Source organism: Simochromis diagramma, unplaced genomic scaffold, assembly GCF_900408965.1.
Source record: "Simochromis diagramma unplaced genomic scaffold, fSimDia1.1 OVJJ01000205.1, whole genome shotgun sequence".
In the NCBI taxonomy this organism is placed as follows: domain Eukaryota; kingdom Metazoa; phylum Chordata; class Actinopteri; order Cichliformes; family Cichlidae; genus Simochromis; species Simochromis diagramma.
In genome coordinates, this window is record NW_024386782.1 from 10785759 (window position 1) to 10807512 (window position 21754).

The 21754-nt window shown below is 38.7% G+C and overlaps 1 protein-coding gene across 3 annotated transcripts in view; it reads right to left on the reverse strand.

Annotated features, from left to right (window-relative positions):
• Positions 1-2387: 2387 nt before the first annotated feature.
• The window catches only part of tnn (tenascin N), a 40631-nt gene continuing 21264 nt past the window's right edge, over positions 2388-21754 (reverse strand). Inside the window, exons 9-19 of one of the 3 annotated variants that reach the window (XM_040021765.1) lie at positions 15550-15813; positions 14003-14266; positions 12461-12727; positions 10787-11050; positions 8518-8648; positions 7893-8031; positions 7647-7798; positions 7039-7135; positions 6753-6917; positions 6094-6257; positions 2388-4282 (exon numbers count right to left, since the gene is read on the reverse strand). In XM_040021765.1, the coding sequence (XP_039877699.1) occupies positions 4133-4282; positions 6094-6257; positions 6753-6917; positions 7039-7135; positions 7647-7798; positions 7893-8031; positions 8518-8648; positions 10787-11050; positions 12461-12727; positions 14003-14266; positions 15550-15813 (2057 nt within the window). In that variant the 3' untranslated portion in view covers positions 2388-4132. The remainder of the gene's footprint in view (positions 4283-6093; positions 6258-6752; positions 6918-7038; positions 7136-7646; positions 7799-7892; positions 8032-8517; positions 8649-10786; positions 11051-12460; positions 12728-14002; positions 14267-15549; positions 15814-21754) is intronic. The other 2 variants (XM_040021766.1, XM_040021767.1) reach the window with 2 other exon arrangements.

Sequence of the window (21754 nt, forward strand, 5' to 3'; positions counted from 1 at the left end):
CACCAACTGCCTTCCCTATTCTGGCGTCGACATCCCGATCACTTCCAATAGACCACGTTCAAAAACGTTCCTGGTTTCCAAAACAAATGCTTCTAGTTGAATTATGACTTGATTGTTTTATTTATTACAAACTAAAATAAACATGAACATTCCAAAAAATAAGATATTTATCCAGAACAACATGTGTACACGGTAAGAAAACCACGAGACTCCTAACCTCTACGTCCAAGCTCCTCCTCTTCCTAAACCACACATGCTGCCATTGCACTTACATGCTTGAAGTGATGGGCACCTCTTTTAGATCCTAAACAGTGACATTTCATTACCTTATGTGAACATAACTTAAATGTTCAAATGTATTAAACCTGAAATGATTAATTATGTAACTAATCTTTGAATCATAAACCAAACATGAACTTAATCATTCATAGACTGGTGCCTACATAAGGTTATTTAAATAATGTTAATCTTGGCATTGTTGTTGGTGGTGAATAGCCCAAAAAAGACAAAATATCCAGTGAGCAGAAGTTGCTGAGTGAAAGTAGCTTTCTGAATCTTTCTGGAGAGTGACCAGACTGCTTTGAGCAGATAGCAAGGCAACAGTAACTTAAATAAACAGTTATTGTAACTAAGGTATGTAAAAGAGCATCACTGAATGCTTAACATGTCAAACCTTGGAGCAGATGGGCTACAGCAGCAGAAGTAGACCATAATGGGCGCCACTCGTGTCAGCTAAGAACAGGAAACTCGTGCTATAGTTCATACATGAAAGCATGGATCCATCATGCCTGGTACCAAGGGTTTGGTTGTTAATAAGAGAATGCTTAATGATTCAAAAAGAGTCGGTTGATAATGAGCTTTAAATAAACATTCAGTTTCCCTAGAAAGAAAGAAAGAAAGAAAGAAAGAAAGAATCCACAGTGTTGCAGAAATGAGTCAATGGAAATTGTTAGTGTTCCCGTGTGCTGTGTGACAGTGGCTATCTTGAATTTCAAATGTCTTCTGTTTTGCAGTTTCTCTCTCTTTCCATGAACTGCTCACACTCCACCCCTTTAAACAAACACCCACTTGTTACCACGGTACCAGGTTCTCTCATGGAAAAAATACATCACACTGAACCCAAGGCATAAGTGTCAAAATTCAGACAAATGTGTATGTCAGCAACCTTATACTGTACTATATATATGCACAAACGTAGAAGGGAGAGGCAGAAAGAGAGAGACAAACAGGGCAAAGTGTGTTTTCTCTCCTCTCTGTTTATCCTGGCACTGAGCAAACCACTTGCCCCGTAAAGCAATGGCAGGAACCAATCTCCTTAAAGTAATTTGCAATCACTGTGCCTGAAAAGGCCTCTCGCATCAATGAGCTTTTGTGAGACCTTTCATTTCAAAGTTGATATGAATTGCTATTCTAGAAATATTTGCTGGCAAAATTTTTGTCAGCAGCCTTCTCAAACTCTTATTTGATTTTGATGAATAAACACTTGGGGGAAAAAAACCCCAAGACATTTTTCACTTACTCATTCCAAAAGTGTTCCATTGTTGTTTGAACAGATTATATCTTATTTCGGTATCTTTTTGTGTTTAAATGGCGTGATGACCTTTTTATATCCTTTCCGTACACCCTCAGCAGCTTGATAAAAACAGCTCCTGCGCAGAGAGCCAGTGGCTGCTTCTGTCTGCAGATTATGAGATAGAGAATTGGGAAACTGCTCTGAGACCAGACAGCAAACAATCATCAGTTCCTGCAAATGTAGTTGCTCAACTCAGTATGATGAAAGTGTGGTACCAAAGAAAGAACAGCTGAGTTTCACAGGTCAGAGTCACGCCGTAGCAAATTCATGTCTGACTGAGAGGTTTTATTTATGTCTTATTGATAAAATTAAGCATCAATACAAGGAAAACAGGTGAGTGATAAGCACTGAACATCCATCCATCCATTCTCTGCAGGGTTGGCCTTCCTATTGCTTTCAGAACTGTCCTAATTCTTCATGGCACAGTTTCAAGGTGGTGGAAGCAATTTTCAGAGATTTTGGTCCATATTGACATGACATGCATCACACATTTGCTGCAGATTTGTTGGTTGCACATCCATGATGTGAATCTCCTGCTCCACAACTTCCCAAAGGTGCTCAGTCAGACTGAGATCTGTTGACTGTGGAGGCCGTTTGAGTAAAGTGAACTAATTCTCACATTCAAGAAAACAGTTTGAGGTTATTTGAGCTTTGTGACATTGTGTGCTTCTCTGCTGAAAGGAACTATCAGAAGATGGGTATGCTGTGAAGCTTTTTCAGACCATTCCATATAAACCCCAGAGGTGGTTGTGTGGGAAACTCCCATTAGGTTAGCAGTTTCTGAACACTTAGACCAGCTCATCTTGGACCAACAACCATGCCACGGTCAGAGTCACCTACATCAACCTTTTCTTCCTTATTCTTATGCTCGACTTCAGAATTAACATGTTAAATGCATTGAATGGCTGTGTGATTAGCTCATTAGATATTAAAAAACAGTTGAGTGGGTGTACCTAGTCAGTTGCTCGGTGCCTTTATTTCCCCAAATTAACATGAATAATTTATTGTAAAAAAAACAAATTAGCTGAAGACAAGATTTGTCTCCAGAAAGTCCTTTAATGGAGCACTTCAGGTCCAATGAACAGGCAAAAATATAATTAAATAAAAATGAAAAGAACTAATAAGTCCATTACTATGCATATATACGTAGACAAATCTATAAGACAAAGTTAAAGAAGCATGCATCAGCATTTACTGCTTCAATATGTCTGCATAAAACTTAATGTAGCTTCTAGTGTGGCTGCAGATTTTTGGGGGGTTGCTATGTATCTTCTTACAGCAGTGAAACACCCAAATATACTGAATAACTATAACATTTTGTCTGGCTTTTCCACGGTAACATATTCAGTTTTCAAAGCAACTCATTAAAATCTGCAAAGCAAAAAAAGGTTTAGTACTACTTGCTTTCCTATATCCCATAAGGCCATCGCTATATTGAGATGAGAAAAACAAACAAGATTTTCACATATAAAAAATGTTTTAGTTTTATTCCCTGAATGATTGCATTAATATGAAAGAGCAGCTATAATGTCATCTTGAGAATACAATTAAGTAAATAAAATATGGATAAACAGGTTTTTACTTCCTCATTTCTGACCTTCAAAGCTGATCCTAAGGATTAGCTGGAAGTTAAAAAAAATCACAATAACTTTTAGGGGAAAGTAATGTGTGAGAGTCACTGACTGCAAATCAAATAACTTCTGGCAGATTAGGAGAAAAGTTGATTGATGTGCTCAGCCCTTGTCACCTAAACCAAGTTTGTAATATAAATGTGTAAAAAAAGAAGAAAAAAAAAGAAAAAAATAATCAAGTAAAGTCAAAGTCAAAGACGTATTAATAACTTCTGTCAGCTTTCCAGATTGAAAAACTAGAGTTTGGTCATTATGCTCCCGAGGATGGGGCAAACAAACTTCATTCCTATTGACATTTGATAAAGGCACGTCACATTGATGGATATTAGCTGTCTCGGTCATCTGACTGTAAAGCAGGAGCACTTTGGCGTCTCTAGACAGCCATCCGTTGTTACTGACGGCCTTGTCCCACACAAACTGATGTGATGTGACAGTGTTAGAAGCACAGTGGCAGTTTAATGCGACGAAGCCAGCTGGCTTCACAATCAATAAACTCAGGGTGCTAACTCTAATAGTCTACACCTGATCCACGAAAAAACCCAACAACAGACAAGCTATTTTTGTTTTCTACCATGCACTCAATTTCTTTGGAGGATGTGAAATAAGCAAATATAACACAAGCAATATAAACAGGTTCAAGTTTGAGTGATAAACAAAACCAATTAATGTCAAAAAAAGTCAAAGGACGTTTGTCATTTGCCACTTTCTTGCAGTCACAGTAAATCTTTGAATTTCTATGAACAGATATTAAGGCTATTAGTTTTTCTAAAAGGTGTACATATTGTCCAAGAATTGAGACACACAGAGAGGGAGACCAGTAGGTATTCTAGTCTAGAGTACTAAAACATGCATGTGTACATATGTACAGAAACACCAAAAGCTTGTGTGATGTCAGGCTGATGGGGCTGATGTGGACACAGGCGCTCTTCTATTTCTTTTGGAGTTTTGTGTTTCTGCTTTTCTCCCTAGCCGCCAGCGATCGCCTCTTCCTGCCGGACAGGGCTCCCACAGGTCGGATCTTCATCTCAGAGAAGTCGAGGGATGTCAGGTGGCCCTTCCACGGTTCCCAGTTCACCCCCTGACAGCAAAAACAGCAGATTGAGAGAGAAGCTGATTGGGGCAAAGTAGGGAAGAGGAAAAATGTCGTATGTTTAGACAGGAGAGTCGTAATGAAAGGGGGAGACAGCGAGCGGAGAGATCGAGTCGCGAAAGAGGCAAGTGGCATGACAGGCAGGCGGAATGACATGCAGTAATAAATACCTACCGCTGCTTCATTTCATGTGAGTACAAACTTGTTTTGACTGTTATTGCATTTTGCCGACAAACATTGCAGGAGACATCTGCAACGGCAATATTATGGATGAAATCTCAACAAGAGCAGAGAAATCCCCTGGCATTTCCTTCGGTATCAGTCTTCCTTAGACATAATAACTGTTGTTGTTACCCAAGCAGCCTGGTAAAAACACTTATGGTTTATAGCTGGTGTGAGAAATGTGTTTTCTTATCACTTCTGATGGATGTTGGCCATTTCTGCTTCACCTCAACAATCCAAAACAAAACAAGTAGAAGTGGGCTGGGGTGAAGTTGTCTTTGATTGCTGACCAGGGAGCAGCCTCCCAGAAAGCTTTTTTTTTTAGCTTCTTTTTGTTCTTGTTGTTTCCATATAAGATGCTTAGTAAAGATCCTAAATAACAGGGATGTGTTTTTCCTTCACAGCAGTTAGTTGCGGTACTTGTGTGTTGTTTTAAATCCTAACAGAGAATGTTGTAATATATACTGTGAAAAATGGTTAGAAAGGCAACTAAAAATGCATCTGATCTTCAAAATGGAAATGGAAAATGGATTGCATTCAAAGAGCTCTTTTCCAATAGTTTCAGCTGCTCAAAGTACCACAAGCTGCATTCACCTATTCACACAGTGCCCACTAATACAGATTTATGGATAACCTGCTCTGCATCGCGGGTCACAGCTGGACAGTAACTATTAAATTACATATTTTCAGACTGAAGAGGACTGATAAATAAAAAGAGTAAAAAGATTTTTGAAATCCAAAAGTTTTCTTCAGTATAGTAAAACTCCTAAACTGTTTAGGAGGCAAGCTTTCAGTAATGTTTGCCATAAACATAAAAATGTAATGGTAGAGATGGACTGATGGGACTTGTCCAGAAAACCCATGTTGTTAACTGGTCACGGTCTTTGGGTAATTACAGGGTTAATACAAGTCTATTATGATTCCACCAACTGGTGAAGCGGTATGGTATAACGATCATACAGTAAAAGTGTGACTTAATGCAGAGCTTAGATTTTATGTTGCCCATCTGGACAAATGGAGCACAAAAGATAAAGGTGCTAGATTTTGTACAGCAGATGAGCAGTATCTTCAATCATGACCTTAAGAAATATGAGTCCAACAAAGAATATATGCAGGCCCTGAGAGATGAATCTGGCCCGAACATCAACATTACTGAAGCGGTGTTGGATCATCTTGACATAGAATGGAACAAAACAAAGAAACATCCAGAGAAGAGCGTTGAATGATCTTCAAAAACACCCGGAAAACTATTTCTGAAGGCTACTTAAAGAAATGATAAAAACGATTTCTTGAATAAAGGTGTTCAGATCAAATATTGATTTTCAAGCTCATTAGCAATGCACTAGCTGTTTCTGCATGTATGAATGTTTGCACATTTCAATAAATCACTGCACATATTTCCCATTTTCATTAAAGAAATATAAAGAAATGAGTCTCAAGACATTTGCACAATACTGTTGATTTAAATATGCGTGTGTGTGTTTTTGTGTATGCTATCCAGAAAACTAGAAAATCAACACTGAGTCCAATAAACCAGAGTTTACTGCTGCTGAGGTGCTACAGTCTCATTCACTTACCATGCTGTGCCTGGTTTCACCCCATTTGCCGTTAAGGTTGGCCAGGTGGCAGTTTTTGTACCACCAGGCGCCACGGTGACTCAGAGCACAGTTGGTCAGGGCAATGTCATTATCTGAATCAATGGTAGTCCAGGGGAGGCCTTGGTGGTAGGTCATGGCATCACCTGGGGATCATCGAGAAAATTAGGATTGCACCGTTATTACTGTAAGATGGAAGAAATTGAATATAATGCCAAACTCAGGGTGATTCAGTTCTGCAGCACATGTTGTTTCAGCACACTGAGTTATATGTAGACACAGCATAGCTCTCGCTGTGTGTGTCTGTGTCTGTCTGGCTTCAAAGCCCACTTAAGCCTTGCTTTCATCCCTATATAGATACTGTCTATAAGTGACTGAATGTAAGTTTCTGAAACAAATATCCCACCTACTGTTGGGTACATTTCTTTCTCAGCATCCTACAGCATGACCGGTGGGGTGCCTCCCGCTTGAAACCCTTCTATTTTCTGACCCTGTCTGTTTCATTGCTATTTTCGCCATCCCCTTTTGGCTATAACTCATTCCATTTAAGTGCCACAGAGAATATAATTCTTGAAGGCTGTTTGATTTGTCTGCACAGCCTCAGCCTTTTATGTTGCCTATAGTTAAGGAGGAAGGGTCACCTGCTGTCCCACTGTATTTGCCAATGGTGAGCTTGAACTTCTGCTTGACTGGTGCAATCTTAAAGTTGTCGTATACAGCATACGCTCTCTCTGAGCCCACACCCAAATCAAACCTCAGCTCATACTGAGTAGGAGTGTTGGTAAGCTCGTATATTTTATCGAGACCTGAGGGAAAACACAAGCAGAGAATTTCAAGAACACACTAGACATTCCTCTAATGCTTAAATGTGCATGTTTATGCCTGTCTGCAGAAAAGCCCTCTTTCCCAAAACACTGAAGTGCTCACCAATCCAAAACTCCTCGGTTAAGTTGCCAAAACCTGCAATGTACTGCCTCCAGCGTTTCATAAAGTCCAGCTTGCCAATGTTACGGCGCTGAAGCACCTAAAAGTGGAAAGCACTCAAAGTGTTACACAAACATTTCAAATGGTTTGTTCTAACTATTTAGTGCTATCATTAGGGAGTTGAGCCTAATCGATATTGGATTTCCAGATTTGATGCAGAAAATACGTCTTGGAGTCTAATAAATTTTTATACACATAACCAGCATTGGGTCAGTTTGTTCACCGCTGTTTCTTTGTTATTCAAAGCGAGACTAATACAGGCTGCCAGCATTGACCAGCCAATAAACTGATCAGCCTTTATTAGGGATTCCTTTGATTTAGCGTTGCAGCTTCACACAGGCATGGAGCTAAAAATCTAAACTGAATCAGGTGAGACCATTTTAGTCCCATGGCCCATTCAGACTCCAAAAGAAATGAATCCACTTCCCATAATACAACCCAGGAGCAAATAAGTGACACGCACATGCCAGTGTTCATGTAGTCACTCTCATTGTTAGACAAAAGTTCCACACTGTGAGCTTCTTTATTGATATCGTATCAAAAATTCCTACCAGCCAGCCGCCTCCATCAGTGTCCATGTCGCAGTAAGCTTCTATAGGTTTGGAGCGGTCATTGTTAATATAGACTGTATAGACACCATTCCTCTTATTGCCGTTCTTCATGATCTGAACACAGTCCATGGGGAATGGGTGCAGGAGACCAACTGGTGACGGGGATGTTGTGAGAAGATTATTAGAGTTTTTTTCATACCGATGATTTGTAACAGAGTACGAGATGTTAAGTAACGTGGCACAAACCTGTTTTGAAGATGGTTTCTACCACCTTGCTCCTCTTGTTGCCTCTGTAGGCAATAATAGTGACAATGTACCTCTTCCCCATCTCAAGACTTGATGCAGCAAAGCTGCTCTCACCGGCTACAAGCTGCTTTTCAACAGTCTGATGAAAACATATAACAGAACACTGAATATAATAGCATCACATTATGGATTTAACATTTCGGACTACACAGAAAAGTAAATTGTGTTAGGTTTAATTACTTAGATCTCAATTTTAAAAAGACAGCAAACAGCAACAAAAGAAGCTGATTACTACCAGGTTTGCTTTGTTTATTGCCACAAGAGGTCAGTGTTCTACAGAGATTAAGATTAACATGCACCTTTAGCCCCTGTCAATTTCCCAAATGTCATTTAAATGACTGAGACTAGGAGAACATGTTGCCCATAGATTCTGCTTATAACCAGTACAGAATAAGAGGAATCATTCTTGCATCCTTCACCTTCAGGTCTTGTTTTTTTGCTGCTAAAGTTACACAAGAAGTGAAAAAAACATAATATCTGAGAAATTGCGCCTTTGAATATTATAAGTGTGAATACCGTGCTCTATGGTGCAAACACATCGGTGCTAATCATTATGGCGACTTACCTCCGTGTTTCCCTCTTCATCCCTGTAGGTGAGGATGTAACCCTCAATGTCAGCCAGAGGAGGAGTCCAAGTTAAAGAAGCAGAGTCCAGCGTCACATCTACAGCCCTCAGATCCTTGGGAGAATCAATGTCTGGTGGGTATGAGTGCAAATCAAAGTGGATTACAGCTCAGCGACAGTCATTTAGTCATTAATGCATTTGATAATATCATGTTTTCATTTGGTAAATAAACGTGTGCTCCATTTACAAGCCTTTAGCCCAAAAATTTAATCTGTGAAGAACAAATTAATGATTTCTATAAACAATAGGTGCTTTTACATGATTTTTACTGATAATGTTAATCATTCGTCTGTCTATTATTTTCCTCTGTGAACCTAAAATGTAGAGCTTTTGATTCAGGCCGATTAAATTGGCAATTTAGATTTTCAGACTTTCTCCACATGAAGCACAACACAAGATATGACAACCATCTACCTGCACAGTTACAATTTGCCTGTGCAGATAAGCTAGTACTTGTGTTTTCTTATTTAAATGCTTTGGGAGTTTGACCTGAAGCAGAAGCTGAGATAATTTGTCTGACACCGAGATGCCTGTTAGAGCAGTTGGAGCTTTAACCTCCCATGGCTCAAGAAATTAGGGGAAGGCTATGCCACCATAAGGTGCAAAATCATCCCAAACCGTTTTCTGTTTGTATTAAAAAAATGCCTTTTTTTTTTTTGTAAATAAAAGGGCAAAACAGCGTGAAGAGTGACATTTTGAGCAGCACCTTGGGTATCATAAGGAGAATGAAACGCTCCTGACAAATCTGTGAAACAGTTTGGTTCGAGACAGCTTTAAATGACATAATAATGGTGCTTTTTACTAGGTCCAATAAAGTCACAAATGTAATAACATGTTCCTTTATGTGTCCCAGATGATATCGTTTGACACAGTAACGCTCCTGTTTGAACACAGCACCACACTGGCCTTCTGCCCGCTGACGAGTTACGACGAGAAAAGTTTATCATCCAAAACTCGGTCATTTTCTGCCTAATTGAAAAAGACCCAGCTTTCACTCAGTGCTCCCAGATGATTTTACAGGTCATCTGTGAATCACAAAGATGCCCCTGTTGTAACACGATCACCACATGCTGCTGCTTTTTACTTCAAACTAACCTCTGAGGCCCGCCATGTGAAGTGACCTCCCAGGCCTCTGGGAATCATATTCCAGTCAGAGAGGTGGTCTTCGGTACTTTAGAGGTTCCAAACAAACAAATATTGACTCTGTGATTGCATGTTAGTTCATTTAAAAATCTCCAGCTATACTTAATCTTTGATCCCTCTCAATACCAAGCTATGCCAAGAAGTACAACTTATATTGTTTGTCATCAGAAAGAAATGTAAAAAGATTTCTAGTCAACTCCACAGCAGTCAAGTCGGTGCAAACTGGTGGTCTCTTCATCAGAAACTCACTGAGTTTGAATGATCTGCAGCTGCTCAGAGAACGTGATGCCTTTTTGCCTTTTTTTCCAACCAATATACCCCCAAAACTAGGGCATATGTACTTTAGTAATAATTTACTGGTCTCAGGTTCGGATCTTTTTATTACCAGTATAAAAGCAATAACATGTTTGAGCTTTTGCATTTGAAAACACCTGGGACTGATTACTAAAAGAAGGTACTGATGGACCCTGTGCAGCTTTTCATGTCTAGTAAGAAAGAATACTAAATAAATTGCTTTGGATGAACTACAATTTAATGGTGTCTTCCTCTGCCTCTCTAGGAAATTGTAAGAAATTCTGACTGGTAGTTTTTGTGCAATACTGCTGACACATAACAAAAGGACACTCAAATGTTGCTGTTCATTATCAAGGAAATAATCTTGAGCCGCACCATTGTTTATTCTTTTGGGCATTCTCCATCTTGCCATGAAGTGTCATAAAATTTAGTTGGGTAGATTTTTGGGGGGCTTTCTCATCCTAACAGAGAGTCAGACCCACAAACAGGTAAACACTGTTTAAAAGTAATGGGTATTTTCAGCATTTACAGCCAGTTAAAGCTCAGAGTTGGCTCATGTAAACATTCAATTAAGGACTACTTTAATAGGAGAAACTGGTTTTGCAACATCCTGCTGCTCTGCCCAAACGCATCAATGTATTTAACAGTAGAACCCAAGCCTGCAACAAATTTAAGAGAAGAAAAATGACCTTTTTCAATGTTTCATAAGAAAGAAGAGTTTCAATATCGCCAAAAGGGGGGAAAAAAATCCACTTGTTCATATTGTATTGACCTGTCTGTGCTTTTGTTGAAATCTTCCTGGTTGCTTTGTCCCCCTTGACAGCCCAGATGTAGACAGTGTAGAGAACTCCAGGCCTCAGGCTAGTCAGCATGTAAGAGGTCCTGTCAGACCCAACAGGGATTTCCTCACTAGAGCCCTCAGAAGAGGTGTAGGTAAGGATGTAGCCATCAATTTCTGCCTGGGCTGGATCCCATGACACAGTGAGGCTGGATTCTGTTTCATCTCGGGCTAAGAGGTTAGCAGGAGCATCCAGTTCTAAAGGAAGATGTTAGTAGAAGAGGTTTACTGCACTACTCATGCACATTTCAAGAACTGCTTGTGCAAACTACAAGATGTGTTGTTTCATCTTTCACTACATCAGGGGGATGAAACAACTTAGCTTGAATTTTCTACAAGCATTAGTATCATGATTGTGAGTACGTGATGAATACTGATGTTTTTTAAGTTCACTTTGTCCATTTAGAAACCTGCTGGTTTGCGTCACATTTCACAGGCCCAAAGTGGTTTAAAGGAAATGATGAGTCAGGACTTCAGTTAGAAACTATTCAGCTTCTAAGTGGTCTCTTTAACTGTGTTTTCATCACATCTAAAATTATATCTACTGATTCCTGCCTTAATGTGGTCTGATGATCCACTTAAGATTTTCTCTCGCCAAACAGGTGAATAGGAACATTCAGTTCTGTACAAAAACATGATTAAGAGCATAGAGAACAGAATAAAGACAGATTTGGGGGCAAATTACTTGATTTTTGTGAAGAGGATTAAAAATTTAAATTTAACTGCCTGTTTGATTGTCAGAGAGTACTTATTACTTGAATATGGTATTTATATTTGATGATGCACGGAGATTTTTTGGTCAAATATTCCTCTGATATTGCTGAAAATGTCTTGTTTTTCTGTCAAGAAACATTTCAGTTTCAGCTCTGTTTTTTCCTATGTTATAGGTCCAAGATGCTGTAGTTTGAAGAAGAAAAGTGCTCGTGATCATCGCAGTTCAAAAACTGCTGACATACATTATGTCATGACTGAAAATGGCTTTAAGAGAACTCTTCAATCCATGCTTCCCTTGCAATCAAAGACGCTGAGAAGCAACTGAAATTAACATACTGTTGAATAAAAGATGTTGAGATGAAGTTCTCCAATATGCTGGCTAACCTGAATGGATCTGAGTCTGCATGAATCAAGGAAGGGTCCTTCGACTGGAAAGGAATTATAAAAGGAGCAACTGCTCCGAATAGTGAGCATAATAGTCAATGGGAAAGAGCAGGCCAGAGTGCCTCCCTGCGCTGCAGGCATGACTGACTCAGAGGAAATCGCTGGGTTGTTCCAGTACATGCTGTGAGCTGGCACATGACTGCTCAGGAAGAGCTGAGGTAAGTTATTGGGGAAAAAGATGTCTGGGCTGCTTTCCCCCTTATTGACCCAAAGAAGAAGTTGGCAAGTAGATGGATGAACTGATGAATGGATACATTGGAAAATTGCTTTAAACAAACAAGCTGATTCTGATTGGTCTACCATCTGAGAGACATTTTTTTAAGGTTTACAAGGAGGTTGACTTGCTGTCTTGTCAGAAAAGCTGTAATTATGGGGCATCTGAAGCTCTAGGGTATTAAACATGAATTTACTAGTCAGACAATTTGTTTTAACAAAACTGGCATCTGACACCTGTCTCAGCTTGCGTTGAGATCTTCCTGCTGGCTTTGTCTCCCTTGACAGCCCAGATGTAAAAAGTGTAGAGGAGCCCAGGCCTCAAACCAGTCAACAAATAATCAGACTCATCTGCCCCCACTGGGATTTCCTCACTAGAGCCGTCTTCAGAGGATGTGTAGGTTAGCATGTAGCCATCAATTTCTGCCTGGACGGGATCCCATGAAACACTGAAACTGGATTCTGTTTCATCTTCTGCTAAGAGGTTAGCAGGCGCGTCCAGTTCTAGGGGAAGATATTAATACACAAACTCTAATGATGAATATTACAGTCATCTGGAATATTATGGGTGACAAATTAAATTAATCTAAAAAATGTGAAGGAATATAATAAATCCAGTTATTTGGTTGATAAACCTTATGAAAACTGTATGTCAAGGTGACGGTAGACCAGTGCTGACAATTTAGAATTAATACTTTTGGAGGAATTGGGAAGGGTTAGCGATTTACTCAAACATGTTCAAACAATCATGTTAAAGTCAGTATTTGTGTGAACAACTCGATTCTTCAACACATTCTGAACTCTCTTGGACAAACTATCTTGTCATTTCTTTAAGTAGTTTTCAGCATTAGTTCTCCAGACTTCAACAGAAGATCCACTGTGTTTTACACACAGTATTAGACACTCACTGATGTACCTCTCTCCTGAGGTTTTGATGATGATTTTACTAAAAAAAATTCAAATTTTGATTCATCACTCCCTAAGCTCTGTGGTACTGATTTGCAGTCTGATTCCTCTGTGATTTAACATTCCTCAGTCTTCTCCCTGTTTGCCTTCCTTAAGAATCGCTTCTTGACAGCCACCTGTCCACTGAGACCATTTCTGATGAGGCTTCAGTGAACAATAGATGAATCTGAAGGAGAAATGCAAACATGTTCCACTTTGCTGACCAAAACTAAAGGGCCAGACACTCTCTCAGATCCTGTGGCAGGACTTTGCTGGTGTGTTTCCTACTTCTTATGGACAGGACTTTCAGGTACTGTTCATCTGCTGTAGATAGCCTACCACTTCTTCTTTTCTCCTTAAATATTTTTGAGGGCACACTACACATTATCCTGATATATGCCAAAATTTTGTCCAACAGGTAGTTCGAAAATTATATTTTATGCCTGTCAAACTGTGTTATCTTTGGCATTTTTCATAGATTCAAACAAGAAATGGGAACGAATTATATGTCTCTGCAACAGGCTGGTGGTAATAAAGAGCCTGAAAATACAATTTAAAATCAGGTCTTTGCAAAGTTATGTGTCATGTGTAGACACCAATAAAGCCAGGGGAACTATTGCTCAATAACTCTTTAGAAAATTACAAGAAAGTCTGCCTCACTCGGAGCAAAATTTTTAAAAAATGAGGGACGACTCAAGACTTTTGGACAATATTGTATCTTTATACGTAACATAAAACATATTATCATGTAAGAGGCAAGGAAATGGGTTTTGTTTAACTTTGATATTAACCATTTAATGCTGTGGTTTGAAAAGAAAGTTAAATTTCTGAGACCTGTCTCAGCTTGTGTCGAGATCTTCCTGCTGGCTTTACTCCCTTTGACAGCCCAGATGTAGACAGTGTAGAGGACCCCAGGCCTCAGGCCAGTCAGCGTGTATGAAGTACTGTCAGACCCAATTACAATTTCTTCACTTGAGCCCTCAGAAGAGCTATATGTTAGCATGTAGCCATCAACTTCTGCCTGAGGGGGATCCCAGTGCACCCTGAAGCTGAACTCTGTCTCATCTTGGGCGAAGACGTTAGTAGGAGCATCCAGGTCTGCACAGGGAGTTGTAGTTAGTAGATACTGGTAAAAACACGTAATCACAGCTGTTGCAAACAGAAAAACTAAAAAAATCAGCAGTGCAGAGCTTCACCTGTATCTAGAAGCAGAAGACACTGGAATAGATGTCAAACTTGGATTATACTCTGTGGTGAGCTTTAGCAGCTCTCTAGCCTTAAACAACAGCACCTCTTATATAAAGCTGTTGTTTTTCATATATGACATATATGAAAAATCTTTTCAATGGTATCCAAAAATACCACATTCAACTATTTTGACACATTTTTTATTGAATCCAAGTTTGACGGCATGACACACTGATATGTAAGCAGTGGTACTAGGAGCTACTTGTAGGCAAAGAACATGCAAATTCTACATAGCATACATTTTACTAAGAGCAGGAAAACATTGTTAAGAACTGTTAAGAAACTAAAGGCATACTATGGTGTCAAGGAAAACTAATTCTATTACTAGCTCAGTCTGTTTCACCAGCTTGTGCCGTCACAGTCATTGTGATCCTGATGCGTAAAGATATTTTTTAAAGCACTCATACTTCTTGTTCTGCTGACTTTCTTCCAAAAATATCAATACCAGCAGACAGCAACAGCTGCTAATCTGCACAACAGTCAGATTAAGAGACATGAGAAGTGTCTTGCTCTGTTGACCAAGGAAAATGCTTCTGCTCAAACTTCTTATGAACATTCAGCCCGAGGCTAAACTGGGCTGCTTTTAAATGACGTGTACCACCTAATTATGTTAAACAGCGTTTTTCACACAGAGTTCAAGTTCCACTCTTGGCAGATGGATAAGAGGGGCTGGTGTGCTAAGTGTGGAATTTCTAAATTAATGCTTTTCACACATTGTCAACCTAGCATGCACAAGATCAAGAGGTAGTAATTGACCAATTATCTGTATGTTTTTTAAGGTCGTACATAAAGGAGCTTAAGAAAAAGAGACCCTAACATCAACCTTTACTTTAGTTCACAGACTGCTCCAAGTTCAAAGGCAGCAAAGAACAGTTGCGCTTTTGATCACTTTTCAGACAATCAAAGGCTATTGTGCAATTGGTAAAAAAGAGACAGAAGATAAAAGCATTCGTGTACACTTTCAGCACCATTGTTAAAAAAAAGAGGGGATAAGAGTTTCTTTTTTCTGCCTTACCTTTGCAGATATTCCTAGCTGACCTCCAAAATACGATTCCTCTGTGGGAGTCTTCAATGACGGACAGCCAAATAATCAAATCAGTCTCTACTGTAATGTTTCCCCTTTCAGCACTTACTTGTTTCAGCTTCTGTTGAACTCTTTCCGCTGACTTTGTCTCCCTTATAGGCCCAGATATAGACAGTATGGAGAACTCCAGGCCTCAAGCCTATCAGCCTGTATGAGGTACTATCACGTGCTACAGAGATGTCTGAACTGGATCCCTCAGCAGAAGTGTAACTCAGCATGTATCCCTCTATTTCAGCCTGGGCTTGATCCCAGGAGACTGTTGCAGTGTCCTCTGTTACTTCGGTAGTGACGAGATTAGTTGGAGCATCAATATCTGAAGACGTAAAAAAGCAAAGAAAAAAAAAGCATCAAAAAGAGCTGAAAAAGTCAAACAACCCATTAGAAATATGTTCATATATGCATCCACATACATCCCACACGTGGATACTAAATGTATAAAATGAAATTCTACATAAAAAATATAGGAAAAGAAAATAAACATTGAAGGAACAGAAGCAGACGGTACTGTAAAGAAACTGTGCACATGTTCTGAACCAGAATACTAAATACAGCTGCTGAACTCACTTAAAGGTAAAGCAGTGAAGTGGTATTTTTATTAAATGTAAACACTAGCTAAATGCCAGATTCAAATGTGTGTTGTTGAGAGTTTCTTGACATCATTGGCACAGTTTGCTTCCTCGGTATATTGAGATAGTCTGTTCCATAGTTTGGGGGCATAAACACCAAAAGCTACATCCCCAATTTCTCTCTGTGAGGAATACTGTATATCTAAGAGTTTGGCAGTAGAGGATGTTTGAGTGCGAGCCAGGATATAAAGTGACAGACTTTCAGAAATATAAGATGGTCCAGATGGTCCAAGGCCATTTAAGTAAGAGTATTTTTAAAGCAGTTCTGCAAGATACTGGAAGCTAATGTAGCTCTGCTGAAACTGGAGCGATGTGCTCTGTTATTCTCTCGTTTTTAACCTTGCAGCAGAGTATTGGATAAGCTGCAGTCTACTGATAATCTTTTTAGGAAGTCCAACAAAATGAGAATTGCAGTAATCCAGTCTACTAAAAATGAAAAAAAAAATTCAGCGTCGTGGCGAGCCAGGAGAGTCATATTTTGGCGATATTTCTAAGATGAAGGAAAGCGGCCTTGATAATAAAGTTAACGCAGGGTTTAAAGCTCAAATCAGAATGTAAAACAATGCCAATACCTTTTACTTGAAATCTTACTGTGTCACCTGTTGTTGCTCACTTATAAATAAACAACTTGGTTTTTGAGCCAATTAAAAGATTTTCCATTTTGTCTTTGTTAAGTTAAAAAAGAAAAAAAAAACTGCTGTCATCCATCTATTAATGTCAGTTGCTAGAGAGTTCAGAACATCACTGACATTGGGCTCTACAGAAACATATAGCTGTAGACTATGGCAATCAATATTATACTGTGAGATAAGGTTGTATAATGAAAAAAACGAGCTCATATAATAAGAAAAGTAGAATACCTGGACAACATTAGCCAGGGTCTATTGGCAAACTTTACAAGACTAAACAACATAACCCTGAAGTAGCTACTTAAACAAATGAAGTGCCGTCAGTTCTGTAGATAAAACAAATCCTCATAAATAAATGACCTGGGTTTTCTGTCAGTGCCTTTTATAATAGCCAATAATTTCTTAGTTATTGGTAATTATTAGTGCATTTTATGTATATTATGGTTTTATATTTTTACAAATATTTTCAATTTTTTATTAAGGGTTATTGTGGTGTACTTTATGTGTATGAATGCTGGACAGACTTTTCAAAAATGAAAGCATCACAAATGTGTAAGATATAGTCACAGTAACTCCACTGATGAGGTGATGAGGGCTGTTGCTAACAGTCAAACAAACATCAACAAAGATCCAAGGTTTTGAGATCTCTGTGGTTAACAGACAGTACTTAACACTTGTTAAACCGAACATTCAAATTGAAGGGTTATACAGAGAGGACTTTAAGAAGTTAACATCTAACTTCTGCAGACACCGTTATTCTTTTTTCTTAGAAACATGTAAGTAGTCTATAATTACCCACTTAGCCACCAGTTGCTCATGGATTTGATAGACAGTCTTCTTGCCCATTAGTTCACTTTAGCTGATTTAACACCACATTGCAGCCCTGCATTTTTCTACAGATTCCTTGAAGCAAGGACACTATGATGCTGTGAGATCAGACATTAGCAGTCTTCACAGTCTTTCCTGGAAGACCGACAATGTGTTGTGCTCTTCTTGATGTGTGCACAGAAAGTAAAATAGAATAATAAAAACGATAAAAACTGAAGACAGCTTCAGAGACATTCAAATTGCTGACTTTCTTACCTCAACACAGCTGGCAAAATTGAGGTGAAGTTCAAATTGTTGGTTTTAGAAACAAAACCAACAAATTGTGACACAGGAAATGTGTTCGGCCAGGCATTTTCTGACCATTTCACAAGCGCTTCTAAAAGGTTTCACCGACCCCTGAAAAACAGCCCGTTCAAATATTCTGCAACAGTTTTTGTCAAGAATAGAGCACTTTGAAGAAATCTCACTGATGGCTGTCTCGCCTTTTTAGTCAGCAGGTCAGGCTGTAACATGGCACATTCGTGATACACATTTTTATCCAACAGAAATGTACACAAGCCTGTTACTGTTTTATTAATGGATGCTGAAGATAAAAAAAATGAACAAAAGGGGAATTTGTAACATCAAAGCAACCTAGGTTACTGATCTGTTCATTGGACTGTAATGCATGAGCTGTAGAGGAAAGACAAGCAGACCAGAACACCGAGCTTCTGTTTCGGTGGCCTCGAGGAAATATGAAGGATGCATACAAGACTCTGGTGAAGCTGTGAGTGTTGTCTGGATGGGCTCTGGGGTCGGTTGAGGTACTCATCATGAAAGTGTAGAGGGAGAGCAACAAAGAAAGTAAGACTGAAAATAAAGTCACAGAGGCATAGTAGGGGAGACACAAAGGAAGTGAAGGGAAATGTAAAAGTAATCATCATTTAGGATTATTCCTCTGTGGCAGCAGTTGAGTCGAGGTCGTTCTTGTGTCAGTGTGCAGTGTGCATCGTGAAAACTGATTGATGATGCATCCAAGAGAAGAAAGGAAGTGTGCAACTGTCTAACTCTATATCCCCTCTTTGTCTCTCCTCTCCTCTCCCTCTGTCACTTCCCTGTCCTTGTGGCTGCACTGCCTGACAGCCTGTCATGAGCTAAACCACAGAAAGAATTTATAATAGCTCCTTTTTATTAGAGCTGTGTGTTTCCTCCAAGGCCTAGAAATGAGAGGTCATTCACTTTTCTAAGCACCTTAACTGAAAAACACTAATCAAGCTTAGTGTTGAACATTTAAGAACATTTTGCAATTAATGACTAATAATGTCAGTTCTGCACCAGAACTGCATGACCTAAAAACAGGAAGTGGCAATATGTACCACCAGGGAGATGTCATTGCATTCTGGAAATTGGCAGTAACATATAAAGCCTGTTAGTGCAAAAATGTTTTTCGTTTTGAATTGATCTAAAACACTTGAAAGAACTTATCATCTTCATTCTTTTCATCATTCATTATTAAATTATTTGTTATGTGACCTGAATAAAGCTCCTTTAGAACATAGCAGTAGCATTTAGGGCAAGCAAGGCTGGCAGTGCTTTTCCAATAAAATAAGAAAATCACTATAAAAAAATGAACTTAGTCTCTCTCCTTTCATCTTAAATAGCATTTTGCCATAAAACCTGTCTTACTGCCTTTAAATTACTGCCATCTTTTGTCCACAGTTGGCTATTGTCTTTGGAACCAGGATTTACTCCGCTTGCCTCTGATTCCAATGAAATCTATTAAATCTATAGGCCAGCAGAGTTTTCTAGCTGCTTCCACATGCATATTGTGGATAAACCTCTGGGTTTTGACTGGAAATTGATTGGATACCAGCGCGCTAGACAATCTGCCCTGGCTCTATTTTCAGATCAGTTATTATGTACATTTTATTAGATTGCACTGTGAAAGAAGCTTTTAATATCTCCTTCAGGACTTTGAATCAGAAATTATGATGGAGAGGGAAACTCAAGTCACCTCTAATTTAATAAAAAAAAAAAAAACTCTTTTAATTAAACCAGAGAAATACCTTGGTTGAACAAATGTACAAAGTGTGCTTTGTAATAGATATCTGATTCTCACAGGAAAGCGACCACATGATTTAACTGAATGTGATGCACGACTGTAGAATAAACAGAATATAGTATTTAAAATTAATAGAACATTAGTAGAAATTTGACAGCAGAAATACCAATACTATACAACACTGAATGGGGAAAATCGTTGCAGAATGAGTCATTTTTGCAAACAATTGTATGTACAGTTTGCCAGTAATGCGCAGTTTATGTGTAGTGAGCTCTGTTTATAGTGTTTTATTGCTCCTATTATTACTACAATTCTAATCAATTCCTGTAGAATTCATCATGGTGAGCTAATGCAAAATATTCGGATGATAACTATAAAAGTCAGACCTTTTCACAATTCTTCAGCCAGGAATGAGTGCAGAAAGGTTGCAGATGTCTATGCCTATTTAAGTACAGCATATAAAAAAGAACAAATGAAAATACAGAATCATACACTGGTACACTGATTAAATGTGTTCGTTATTTCTATTCTCTTGTGTTAAAGTTACTGCCCACCACTGGATTTTCTTTTTACTAATGTTCTTTATTCCCCTCTGAACAAATAAGTCCAATCCCTCAGTGGTCTTACATTTTCTATAAGTTATTTGATACGTTTTCTTACGTGCTCCAAGCCTGCATTTGCTCTGTATGATGGATCCAGTTACTCCAAACGTTCTACCCCACTAGCTGTACAGCGTCAGTGACTACATGGCTACACAACAGAAGCTGCGACTACGGCCATTTGGAGGACAGCTTATCCATTATGGGTGACATGTTCAGCAGACACTGACCACAAGGCACTCAGTAGTAGGCTGTCTTTCATCATTTAGAGCCTTACAGATTCACAGCCTCACTGTACAGTGAAAGCCATACAGTATGGCTACATATGGAGCAACAGAGCTCCATTCATTCAGAGACTACAATATGTCAGGCTTGATCTATGCCCTAGTAGAGTTTATTAGCATGTTTGCCCAACGACTTGTATGTGCTCTAAGTAGCTCATAATTCTTAATGACAGAACTGACTTATCCACATACCTATATTTTGTCCTTACATATAATATGAATTGTGTGAAACTCCCTTTTTTACGTTATGAACTATCCTTTCATAATTTATTCACTCCACGTGGCAGCCGTAAGTAAGTTTTAACAAATACACAAAGAGAACAATTTTTCTTTCTTCTGAATGACAGGTTAAAGATAAACACCACTGTAACTGTAAAATAATCCAAATATGTTCCAACAAGACAATACAGTACACTGTTAACATGAACATATTTCAGGGATATTTCAGCCCTCAGATTATACACAACAGCCTAACTTCTGGCACTGACCACTCATGGAAGCATGATTGTTAAACGTGGAATAAAAGCAATCAATCTGTGTTACTGTCTGTGTTAATCTGTGGCAGAAATAGAGCATTTTCTGTGTTATAAGGGACAATTCTTGTAGCAAAATTATATAGTAGGTTTGAGAAAATTTGCCCAAATTTCAAAGGACAATGGCTAAAAGATCCTGATTTTTCTTTTGTTCATGTTTAAACAATTTTGGAAGATACCTGTGCAACGCATAAACTAAAATTAATTTAAAAATTAATTAATTAATTAAAATTAATTAATTACAATTATTATGAATATTAGAAAAAGTTAAAAAAACAACAACACACTTTTGAGCATAACAGGCTCAAACATCAATGCTACTAATGTGATAACCTACACCAAGATTAAGAAGATACCTACAAACAACATTATCTTTTTCTCACACTTAATAGGTGCATAGAGCTGTTCAACTGCTCCAGTTGAATCAACACACGAAGAGTAGTTCTACACAAAATATGTCATTCCCAGTTTGACCTTTCGGGAATTTGTTTTGAATCCTCATTACTTTTATAAAATGTCTCTTCTCACATTTTCATTTGACATTTTTCCAGCTCTTTGTATTTTGTCTAACGCAAAGAGCTGTCTCAAAAACATCTGATGGACACATTTGAGTGGAAAATTCAACCCATCTTCGAACGTCAAGCCATCTGCTTTTTGTTATAAAGGCCTTGGTGTGACTTTATTGAATCTGAATCAGCAGTAGCAGCTGTGGTA